The 12,073-nt window shown below is 40.4% G+C and overlaps 1 protein-coding gene across 1 annotated transcript in view; it reads right to left on the minus strand.

The window, feature by feature from the left end:
* Nucleotides 1-12,073, minus strand: part of STT3B (STT3 oligosaccharyltransferase complex catalytic subunit B) — an 85,386-nt gene that overhangs the window by 7,233 nt on the left and 66,080 nt on the right. Inside the window, exons 7-12 of the mRNA XM_069958635.1 lie at nucleotides 11,753-11,899; nucleotides 9,985-10,033; nucleotides 9,034-9,188; nucleotides 6,789-7,000; nucleotides 2,075-2,262; nucleotides 1,036-1,207 (exon numbers count right to left, since the gene is read on the minus strand). Of these exons, the coding sequence (XP_069814736.1) occupies nucleotides 1,036-1,207; nucleotides 2,075-2,262; nucleotides 6,789-7,000; nucleotides 9,034-9,188; nucleotides 9,985-10,033; nucleotides 11,753-11,899 (923 nt within the window). The remainder of the gene's footprint in view (nucleotides 1-1,035; nucleotides 1,208-2,074; nucleotides 2,263-6,788; nucleotides 7,001-9,033; nucleotides 9,189-9,984; nucleotides 10,034-11,752; nucleotides 11,900-12,073) is intronic.

Consider the following 12,073-nt stretch of genomic DNA (forward strand, 5'->3'; position numbering starts at 1 on the left):
ACATTCACATACATAACATACATTACAAAGTTGTATAACTTTGTAATGTGTGTTATTTTGTGAATAAATTTCTTAGCGCCGCACTACCCCTTTAAAGTGTCTGTCAGCTGCAATTCACGTTGCAAACTGCTGACACTGTAAAATAGCTGTTATGTCAAGGAGACACGTGGTACCTTTCACATATTTGTCTGTCACAGGAGTGTTTATCGCACCATCTCAAGGTTTAACCATTGAGTGTTGAAATTTTTTTTCTATAAATATATCTAAGAACAGAAACATTCTTCTTATTCTTTCTAAGTAGGGTAAGGTAAGGTCTTTTTTTTTGTATCCAAACACAAAGTAATTCTTATTAGTTTGTACTACGCCAAGCAAAATCCTGATAATGTGAACAGAGACCAAGAAATAAATAAGGTGCAGCTGATATAATCCAATAGTGCTCAGCTGAACATGAATAAGTCCATTCAAGCATAACCATTGCAGAGAATGAAAACAGCCGCACTCACCGGTAAAGCAATCTTTTATTCAATGCACACCATGGTCACATGCAGCATTGTGAGAGCCGCTGTATTTGGTCTCATTTTTCTATGAATTACTTAATTGCAGGACAACCTCTTTAGGGAAAAATCTTGAAGTGTTAATACAGAAAATGTCCTTACATAAACCAGACATGTTGCTTAGCAGTCTGCACAGTGCAGCTTTGCTGAAAATTGTAAATTATTACTTTCCGATCACAGTACAGACGCTTCACAAACCTTAAGGACAGTGACTTAGGCAGATCTGATACATGCTGAAGAGCTGCAAGCCATCCAGTTATGACTACGGCTGGCTCTGATCCAGTTTATAAATCAGATATATACAGACACTATACACAGTACAAAAAGCTGTTAGCCTGGAGCTAAAACACCTCCTAACAATGGAGGTGGAGTGGATGAGGAGATTAAGTTTACTATTAAGAAGCCTTAAACTCCTACACTTTTGCAGGTCAGTAAAATAGGCAAAACCTGCACATACATCATTTTCATTGGGTATGCTTACCAGTGCTATATGACTATTATTCCACGTGTTATTGTCTACCAGCGTTGTCCGATTAGCCATTCCTGCTATCTGATAGCCGTAATCCCACCAAGACATCACACGGGCATGTTCATCAGTATTTTGCCTTAGCCAGTAATATGCTTCTCTGAAGTCATCCAAGATGTTTCTTGTTCTGAAATGAGACTGATGATGTCAAACAAAGCATTGGAAAACCATTACGACAACTTAAAAGACAAAAAAAAAATAATCCAAGAAAACAAAACAAATAATAAAAATAGATAAATAAATTGACACCACCCCATGCAGCATTTCTAACCCAAAAGAGGAGCTAAAGTATAGAAGTACGATTTGTATCCCCACCATGTTTTGGATCCACTCCTGGTTTTACCTTAGAAATCAAATACTCACCATAATACCCTGGTGTAAAAGTGGGTCTTTTAAGAGGTTCAAAGGAAGAGAAAACTATCTGTCAGGGGTGTCAAACTCGCAGCCCTTCAGCTGTTGCAAAAGATTCCCCATCAGGCATGATAGGAATTGTAGTTTTATCACAGCTGGAAGGTTAGAGTAGAGAGGGCTAAAAAGGAACCTAAAAGCCCCCACACTCAAGCAATCTGGAGCACCAAAGAACAGAAAGTATTTAAATGCTTTCTTATGGCAAACACTTCCCACAGGAAGGAAATAAATCCCCATTCTGGAACAGTGGTCAAAGACATGCATAAAGTTCCGTTAGTGGCCAACTACACATGCAGAATGGCTCATCTATGGCAGAGATACAGCCAGATAAGTACAATGTTATTTACTCTTTTAGACTATCAGTCCAGAATATGGCACCATGGCTCTAGTATGGTAGGGCTTAGAGGGTTCTACTTCTACAAACACAACAAATTTAGATAGTAGTGTAATATGGACACATTTTTGTGCTGGCCTGACTGGGTCTGATACAAAATCAGTATTGTACTGATCTAAACATGCACCTATACTATGCTCCCGAGAAACCTGCCATTACTCTCATAAAAGCCACCAGGTTTCATGTTCTTACCCATCATGATTGTATGAAGCCAGCACCACACTGGGACTTGAGTAGGCGTTGCTAGTCACCCATGTGCAATGTACGGCAAACATCATCAACAACATGAGCATCAGCATGGTGACAACACTCTTTATATTCGGTCCCAGGCCTTCTTCCGTCTTCTCCTGCTCCGACACATGTTTTCTCACTTTTCCAGCCTAAACGGACACACAAGCAAAATGAGCTACAGAGGCCCTAATATCTGTGCCATCTGACAAGCTGCCATGATGGAAGTGGCTACTGAAGAGCCTGTAATTACTGGGAAAACGCGTCAATGTCTGTGGAGGTCACAACTGTTTACAGCTGATTGCGATAATCTAAGCTCTAATTCACTCTGAAAGTCCTTTAGTTTTCACTAACTGCTTATTGCCTCCAATACAGGAGTATTTGGTTAAACAAAATAATATTTAGCAATGCACACAAGTATTCCTTATTATAAAAGAGGCTAGATGCACACATCAGGATATTTTATTCGTAATGGAATAACAATTAAGATGTAGATTTTCTTGTAGTTAAAGAGAAAAAAAGGCTATAAAAATGGCTGCTGCCAGCCTGTGATTAAAAAGGGTTATCCAGCACTACAAAAACATGGCCACTTTTCCCCCTCTTGTCTCCAGTTCAGGTGTGGTTTGCAATTAAGCTCCATTTACTTCAATAGAACTGAGTTTCTAACCCCACCCAATCTGGACACAAGGGTGGTGCAAAAGTGGCCATGTTTTTGTAGCACTGGATAACCCCTTTACCTACTTGGTGAGTTCTTGGTAATTCTGAGTTGCTATTCATGTGAAGGAGAAACCAATACAGCAGGACAACCTGAGGCAGTGCAAATGGCTCTTCACCATTTAAACAATAAAAAAACCTGAGGGACATTAGCTACCTTCCTACTAAACAGATCTTGGTTTACATAAGCTCTACAGAGCAATCTGATTTCTGGTTGCTCTACACCCAGGTCACTGGCAGAATACTGGTGCATTTTTCTCACTTTCCCTCAAACTCCTTCTGTAAGGCTTAGAGAACTATTACTCTGAAATGTCAGTAAATTTGCACTCCAGAGATCTGACCATGTCTAAAGATCACTTCTGGGTAAACCACCTCTTCTATAAAGCGTACTATTTATTTTGCAGTCACGACAGGATATGCTGAGAGACTCCTGCAGGTACGATGTCCTCTTCTAAAGCGGATGGTTGATGGATCTTCCAGAAGTGCCACAGACTACAGCACTTCCGGGAGTTCAGTTGACCAACTGCTTCAGAAGAGAACAACAAACCTACAAAAGAAGACAAAGTTTCCTAACATATCCTGCCTAGCTGGCGAAATGATAAGTATGCTTTTAAGGGAAACCATGAGCAGACTAGAAGAACCTAACCTGCTGATACCTTCATCCTCATTGCCCTGTACGCAATAGGAAGATAAGTTTCTTACCTTCATCCTCTGCGCCATTTCAATGCCATTAGTTTATTCCCTATGCTTATTGGGCATTTTGGCGGCCCTTCTAATGAATATCAAGACAGGTTAGCCAGGAAAGATTGGTGCACTCAGGTGGTAGTCCAGTTCCTAGTGTGCTAAGACGCCTAGTTAGCATAGCAATTAAACTAATATCACAGAAAAGGCAAAGAGGATGAAGGTAAGAAATCATGCCCTATAGGTAGCTATCAGCAAGTTAGATTCTTTTAACTTGCTGATAGTTTCCCTTAAGCCACTCAAACCAATGGTACATTACATAGCCAATAAGGGTACATTTATTAGTCAATGGAAAAAGGGCCGGATTCTTATGCCAGCCGTAAGCCCCGTTCTCCCAACAGTCAGGCAGAGGGGTTGTGGCACCGGATTTGTGTGTAAATCATGATGAGTATACTGCTCTTAATAAATCTCCCCCTAGAATTTTCTTAGTAAATTTTTGGGCTCAACGACATGGTGATCATGCTATCTGATCCTATTGTAGCCTTTAGCGTCAGACGTGTCTGGCAGCTGCATATCTTTTACCTGCTTGGTCGATTATCACATAACTATATTTTTAATGATGTATATGCAAATTGCACAGTATAGTTTTCTTCTGCCCAAACTCTCCCTAGAGCAGTGTACTTAGATTCTCTTCAGATTAACAGATTAATTTTTACACCTTCCTCCTTCCTCCTCAGCAGTGTTCATTAAACCTTCAGTTGTAGTAATATGTGAATTAGGCAGTTTGGTGCACTAGGGGTGGTACTACAGCCCTCAGTGCACCAATCCTTCCTGCCTGCCTCCTCATGAATATTGAAGCGGTGCTCTGCAGTGATATCACTCCGATGCTCATCAATGCAGAGCAACAGATGAATATTCAATGGGAGGGATGAATGGGGCGTATTGGTGCACTGAGGGCTGTAGTACCGCCCCCAGTGCACCAAACTGCCCAATTCACATATTAAAACTGAATGTTTAAACTAATACAGCAGAGAGGATGAAGGTAAGAAAATTACTCTAATTCTCAGCACCCCATACATTGTGGAAATGTAACAGCAGGTTAGTGTCTTCTTGGATACAGCAAACTAAAGGCAGCATATGAGTTAAACTGCTGAAAAGTGCATTAAGAGCAAATATTTTTTTCTCTCAGATGTGGACATGGAGAAACATTTTCAGCCCTCAATATAGTCCCAGTACTGTATAGATTGATTTACCGCCACTATTAAAATCAATCCCTGTATATGAGCAGTGAACATGAACCCGCGAGACAGGTCACCTAGGTCTACTGTTGCCTTAGCAGCAAACGGGTTAAGCTGAACTCATCAGATGTGGTGTTGCTCTTTCCAAATAACGCAAGAGCAGCCAGTTATTCCCAGGTGGCCTCTTGGCAGACTAGTGTTCATAATGTAACACTTACACAGCAGCAGGCAATCTAGCATTCACCCTGCTGAGTGGCAACCAGCATGGAAAATAATCTGACATTCAGAACGATAATTGTATAATCAAACTGTTATCCCCCGCATCCACCGCCTAGCCAAGTAGTTTCATTTTGTGGAGTAATTAAAAGTGGGAAAAAATGTGAATTGCTATTGTCTGCACTTCATTACCTAACTTCTTGGAGAGGTGGTTACACAATGCACAGATTAAACACTGCTTGCAACTCCACATCAATTACAGCTAGCCGTGCTTATCGGGGAAGGAAGCGGTGAATCAATGTAAAGGAGATAAGGCCGGATCAAAATTACATCTCCTTAATATTTTAAAATCAGCTAAATGTTCTTTATGACACAGTTTCCAATCCCTGTTACTCGGCTATGGAATCATTTCATTGCTCTAGGTCGTATGCATTATTTCTGTAAGATCCTTGGAAAGGTAGTAGTCTGGATTATAAAGCAGCAAGTAGTCTACAATTAAAGCCAATGTGCCAATACTTAGACTAAGGCTTAGTTTACCTGCTAAAACTATAAAGGGAAGTGCCAACTCTCCTGGAGAGCCTAAGGCTGCTTTCCAGCAAATCATAGCAGAATCCACAGCTATGTGGAGCCAGCGCTGGATCAGTCCTACAACTTATACCACATGGACTTACAATGGGGTGTACCAGGCTTCTCTGGCTGGTCAACCACAATTCTATTAATAAAAAAAAATAATTTATCAATTGTTTTCATGGGCATAAAGTCAGAATGCCCATCACAGGTATTTGAAAACCTTTTGAAGGACATGTCCTATTAATAACAGATGCTAACATAAAACTAAAAAAGTTTGTAAAATCTTCATTGTTGGTTAAACCACCATATTATAATGATATTACTGTCACCTGATGTAATGTGCTTCATGTAGGATTCTTTTGTTAAAACCAATAAAAATGTACTAAATGTAATATTAAAAAAAGTGTAAAACTAATGCCCCCTGTCCCCCATTCCATCTCTTATTAAAAAAAAAAAATTATACAAAAATAAAACTCCACTCCACCTAAAATCCTAAGCATTGGCCATTAATAAAGGTCAGTGTGGGTCCGACGTCATAATGTACATAACCACGTGGACCCAGTAAGCGATGGGATGTTTACCAGGCATGGAGCCTTAAGTTTTATATTGTAATGGGACTGAAACCATGTAATACAGTAGACCCTGGCGTTTGCTGGGAAGTTTTTGCAACAGCTTAATTTCCATGTGAGAAACTCAATATTAACTTAATACCAGTGTCATAAAATATAACTTTTTATTGATTAGTAGTTAAATAATTACTAAATACTATAGCTATATGTCCTATAAGGTTCTTGTAATATCAACCACAGGGGTCTATCAAGAGCTGACTATTCATGAGTCCCCCAGCTGAGGATACTCCTGTATGACACTCTGGTCTCTGAATACAGTGACATACACTAGTTGTTCTGGTCTCCTATCTATCCTCTCTTAGTAACAGCACTATGGAATTACTGCAGATAATTCCCAGACACCATAGCAAAAGCCTCATCACCCTGACATGTTTCGCCAGCCTGCGCTGACTTTCAAACTTTGGGTATTCCAGTTTGAGCTATGAAACCAGGCACAACCACAACAAAATATACAGTGCTGCTGTGAGTGGCAAACAATGTGGAGTCTAGATTGCCGCTTTGATCAGTTGATTGGTGCAGTCGCCAAGAGATGGTGCCGTTCAAGTTCACTTCAAGTGGGTTAACCCAGCTTCTGACAGCAAAACAGGAAGCTTTTTTTGCTTAAGATTGAAGGCAAATTATAGAAATTACCTTATCATAAAGGTTTCCCGAATTCCTTTTATCATCCTCATCACTACTGTCTTCTATTGGCGGATTTTCTCTTTTCATGTCATCTCCCAAATAATGTTCAAAGACATTGGAGAAAGCAATGGCAGAAAGCATGCAGACCACAGGAGTCAAGGTTAACATCAAACGGACCATCACACCAGCAAAATATACCGCACTGATGGCATATAGAGCAACTGTGGAGGAAAGGAAGAAGAGGCGGATTTTACTGCTCCGCTAATAACATGATAAATACCTAGAATGCTACATGCTGCTTAGATGAGACTCCCTTGCAGTTTGTAAGAGCCTATGAATTATAACCACATAAGTGTGCTATAAGACTAGAAGAAGAGTATAAATCTCACACACATACACAATACAACAATTGAGCAGGATGTCATGCCAGGAGAGGACAGAGGAGTAGTTCACATAACTTGTTTTGGCAGTGACAGGCAGAACGGATGACATTAGGTAAAACAAGCAAGGTATTAAAATAAATGCCATAGAAAAAGCTGTAAAGCCACAACAACGGCTTTGACTCTTTATGGCAGAGAATATAATCTGAATTGCATATAAAGACGCTGGCCCATCTCATAGCAAACATTAGGAAGATTGACTGCTGAGAACTAAATCTGCACATTAATAAATACCTGGCCTCAATAAATATGACACGCATACCGGAAACAGCAATGTATTATACGGGAGCAAGCCTGAGAAATACTAGGGGATGCATGATTTTCTATGGTAACAACACATTATTTATAGGGTCTCACTCGTCTGCAGGTGCATGCCCCCCACATATGGTCACTAGAACAAAAGAGATCTGACCACTTAAAGGGGATATCAAAGATAAAAAATAAAATAAACAGAACAGTGCCACACCTGTCCTGAGGTTGTTAGTGGCACTTAACTCTGCTTTATTCAATGGAAGAGAGCTGCAATACCACAACCAAACTAAGGACATGAGTGGCGCTACTTCTGAAAGAAAGCAGCAAAGTTTGGTTTTCTTTTCTAATCCCAGATAATTCCCATGACGTACACTTTAAGATCTTAATAAATGAAAAAGAAGAGGGAAACATTCTAGAAATGAGCTAACACGAGCATGTGGTATTTGCTAAAAAGTTCTGCTTGTAAGTTGGATGCATTCCTAAGACTGCCTGGAAAACTTTGATACAGTCATAGGCTATGTTCACACAGCGTTGTTTTTAAGAAAAGAACGGATGCTGATTGAAATGAAATCGGCGTCCGTTATTTTCTGCAGGGCGGCATTGCATTGAATTCAATTCAATGCAATGCAATGCAGCCCGCTGTGTTCTGACATTGTTACTTTAAAGCCTGTTCTTTAGAACAGGTGTTAAAATAATGAACATGCCTATTACTTCTGGATGTTGTTCGCAGAACAGCCTTCGGAAACAATAGCTGTTCACACATACTTTACATTGTAGTGAATGGCTAATTGATTTGCAGGCACAACCAAAAGGCGCCCGAAATTCAATTGTAAAAAAAATAATGTTCCTGCAGCAGTATTGGCTGCAGGAACGTGCTACACAACGGACGGTGTTTTACGATGTGTGAATAAAGCCATAGGCTGAATCCAATTTCTACAGCCTCCAGTTATCAAATACCTTATGCTTGGTTCTGGACAAACCAGAGCGTGCTTGAGGTTTCCTCATCTGCAATTCCCATTCATTTTAATAGATTGCTGTCATTACTTAAGGGGGGGGTGGGGGGGGGGGGTGTTATGTACTTTACAAGGAAATCTAAATCTAAAAAGGGGCACGGTGACCACGAGGATCTCAACACTCCAATAACATCTCTTATCTTCTATTAGATTCTCTATGTATGGAAATATACCTGTTTTGCTGCAGACTTAATGCATGAAAATTCTCAGGTACTTTCATAGTATGTAAATAGCAAGTTTCCATCCGTGAAATCTGCAATCATATGCTGGTACAAGTGCGTATTTCACACACATTTTACATGCTAATACCAGTTGAGATTACCTGCTGATTTTCCTGTGTGAAATCTCTAGCGAGTAATGGATGTGTGAACAAATCCCCTAAGGGAGGACATGTCCGACAGAGCCTTGTACTGCAATGCACAGACTACGTGAATCTCTACACTGTACAACCTCAGTGCATTGTCCTACAAGGTTCTGTACACAGGGATATGCTGTGTGCAGGAGCCTGAAGAATACTGGAAAGCCTAAAGCGTTCTATGCAGTACTTACCAAATACCCTCTCATCGTTGATATTCTTTATACAGAACCAAAGCCCTGCAGGAAAGGTACACACTAATATATGAAGGTCAAAGAAGAAAGACACCCAAGTTGTTGGCTGATGTTCTGACACTGAAGCAATGATGGGGATATGAATTTTGGCGTACCTATTAAAAGAATTTTCAAAACATTAGCGAAAAATCTCCAGTAATATATAAGGTATATGTCAATTGCACTGTTTACAGTACCTAAAGAGTGTAGGAAATGAAACAACAACCTGTATAGGGAGATTATCATTACATGAGAGGATCCAGCAGTTTCACTGTCTATTTGTTATTCGGATTTCTCCATGTGAAAATTGTCGCCAAGAAGCAAAACACTGAAGTCACTGAACCTCATGTTAATAATGACCTCCTAAATACAGACTAAACTGTTTGGCCAGTCTTAAAGCGCTAAGCTGCCGGTAATTTCAAAGGGATCGGAGGTATAAAGACACGGCTGATTACCATTTCATTCCAAAACATTTTACAAAACACCTGCCAAATGCTTGGATACCAACTGCATCTAACAAGGGATGCGCCATGCAATTTTACAGGTCACTTCGCTGTCCAGATGCCTGATCCTCCCCGGCTGTTGAGCTGGCTGGACTTTTCCATCCGGAGAATGTACTGACTCCAGCCAGCTACTAGTTACGTGAAATATCCCAGGCCAGAAAGAGAAGCCCGAGGCAAGCCAGATTACATGGATATATGTAGTGAAACATGAAATATGTCGTTTTATGTTATCACCAGTGCAGAATAGTAGAAATATGCTCTCTCTATTCAGAGAACAATCTGTAACAACCACAAGGCCAAACGCTAATAGCATAAAATAATGTCTGAACCACCAAACTTATCAGTATATGGTGATTGTAAATCTGTAATAATGGGAAATAACATCATCATATGATCTTGCTAATCTTACCCTGTATCCCAAAGGGAGTAAAATCGTCCACTCCAAGGGGCAATGTACCCTATAAAATAACATATCACATAATAAATAAAGGTCTATAAGACTTAAAAATGACAACATGGAAATAAAATAAACTGTTACACTGTACACTTGCCCTGGGCAGATTACAGAAGCCAGCTATCTGGTAGAGATGAGCGAACCTGCCAAGGTTCGGGTTCGTATGAACCTGAACTCTCGGCGTCTGATTCCCGCTGTCTGCAGCCTCGGTGAAGAGGGTGGATACAGCCGGAGGACCGCCTGGAAAACTGGGATACAGCCATAGCCATAGGCTGTATCCCAGTTTTCCAGGCTGTCCTCCGGCTGTATCCACCCTCTCCACGGAGCGGGCAGACAGCGGGAATCAGACGCCGAGAGTTCAGGTTCATACGAACCCGAACCTTGGCAGGTTTGCTCATCTCTACTAGCTACTACTTACTGGAGATACTTTCTACCAGCATCACACGTTGGCCATACACAAGGGACGGGATGGGAAACAGTAGGAAGTTATATGCAAGTGAACGTTAACAATGGCAGTCTTGGGATAGCTTCACACAGGCAAAAAAGTGTATGGTGCTTTGCACAAGCTCAGTGTTCACTACCTTTCTTTTCCTTTGGTATTTTAATAAGAATTCACTTGCTCATACTAATATTTGTGCTCAGTTATGTATATTGAGAAAGCTCAACCCCTCTACCACCAGTTGATCCGTCTCATCCAGATGGTGCTCCATTCAATAATGTGGTGGCACATGGAGAAGCATGTGACCATATCATCACTCAGATGCAGCCAAGGAGGCGGGGTGACATTATATGGGCCCATGCTCCTATATATACTGCCACATTATGGAAGCTCTGTCCAGATGGGACAGAATGGAGCAATGGAAGGTTCGAACTTCCTTAATATACATTATTGCTATTGTTTTCATTAAAGGGGTACTCCGGGGGGAAAAAAGTTAACTGGTGCAAGAAAGGTACATAGATCTGTAAATTACTTCTATTTAAAAATCTCCAGCCTTACAGTACTTATCAGCTGCTGTATGCCCTACAGCAAGTGGTGTATTCTTTACAGGCTGATGCTGTTCTTTCCTGTCCAGATCAGAAGGGGTTTTCTATGGGGATTTACTACTGCTCTGGACAGTTCCTGACATAGACAGAGGTGGCAGCAGAGAGCACTGTGTCAGGAGATTTTTAAATAAAAGCAATTTAAAAATCTCCAACTTTCTAGTACTAGTTGATTTAAAATAAATAAATAAATAAAATAAAATTAAAAATAATAAAAAAAAAAAATTGTATATATATTTATTTCGCCTGATTATCCCTTTAAGACTTCAAATTAGAACACCACAGAGGCCCCAACCCCTTTACGATCACCAGTTTAGTATGGCATGTTGCAGACAATTTATTTTTTTTACTTATTCAGTTTATTTTTTTATTACCCGAGATACAACGTAGACAGATGTATCCTAGCAGGGGATCTATCATCGGTAAAATGGACAAGTTCACTCTTATGGCAGTATGAGGATAAAGGTCAGGTGGTATTATGGAGGGATTTCTCCACATTTAATAAAACAATGACGCTCAAGGAGATCTAGAGATCCTCAGGGAATTATGTCAGGATAAAATGCTCTCTCTTATTACACCTACTGAGCCTGTCTATCAGAACTATACAATATCCAGACACCGCCATGAGGAAGACCAGAAAGAACGTGTGCTGAATGTAGCGAGGGTCTCCGCAGCAGCTTACCTGTGTAGGTTAAGTAGATAACTGTAAGGAACACGATTCCAGCAGCGAGAGACACTCCCAGAAAGAAGAGCGTCTGAAACTCCTGCTTTGTCAGCTTGTCTCTAAGGTACTGTAGGAAAGCATATGCCTGCAGCAGAGCAAAAACTCCTGAAATAGACAACGACAAGTCATTAACAGCAGTCACAGAGGGATTCCTGATAGAAAACATTATATTTCCCTTCCATTGCAACCATTTGTCTGTCTATACAGACAAATGGTACATACTTACAATGAAAAAAGCTACTATTAGTATTAAAGTGGATCTATCATAAGACTATGAAC

Source organism: Dendropsophus ebraccatus, chromosome 2, assembly GCF_027789765.1.
Source record: "Dendropsophus ebraccatus isolate aDenEbr1 chromosome 2, aDenEbr1.pat, whole genome shotgun sequence".
NCBI classification, from domain to species: domain Eukaryota; kingdom Metazoa; phylum Chordata; class Amphibia; order Anura; family Hylidae; genus Dendropsophus; species Dendropsophus ebraccatus.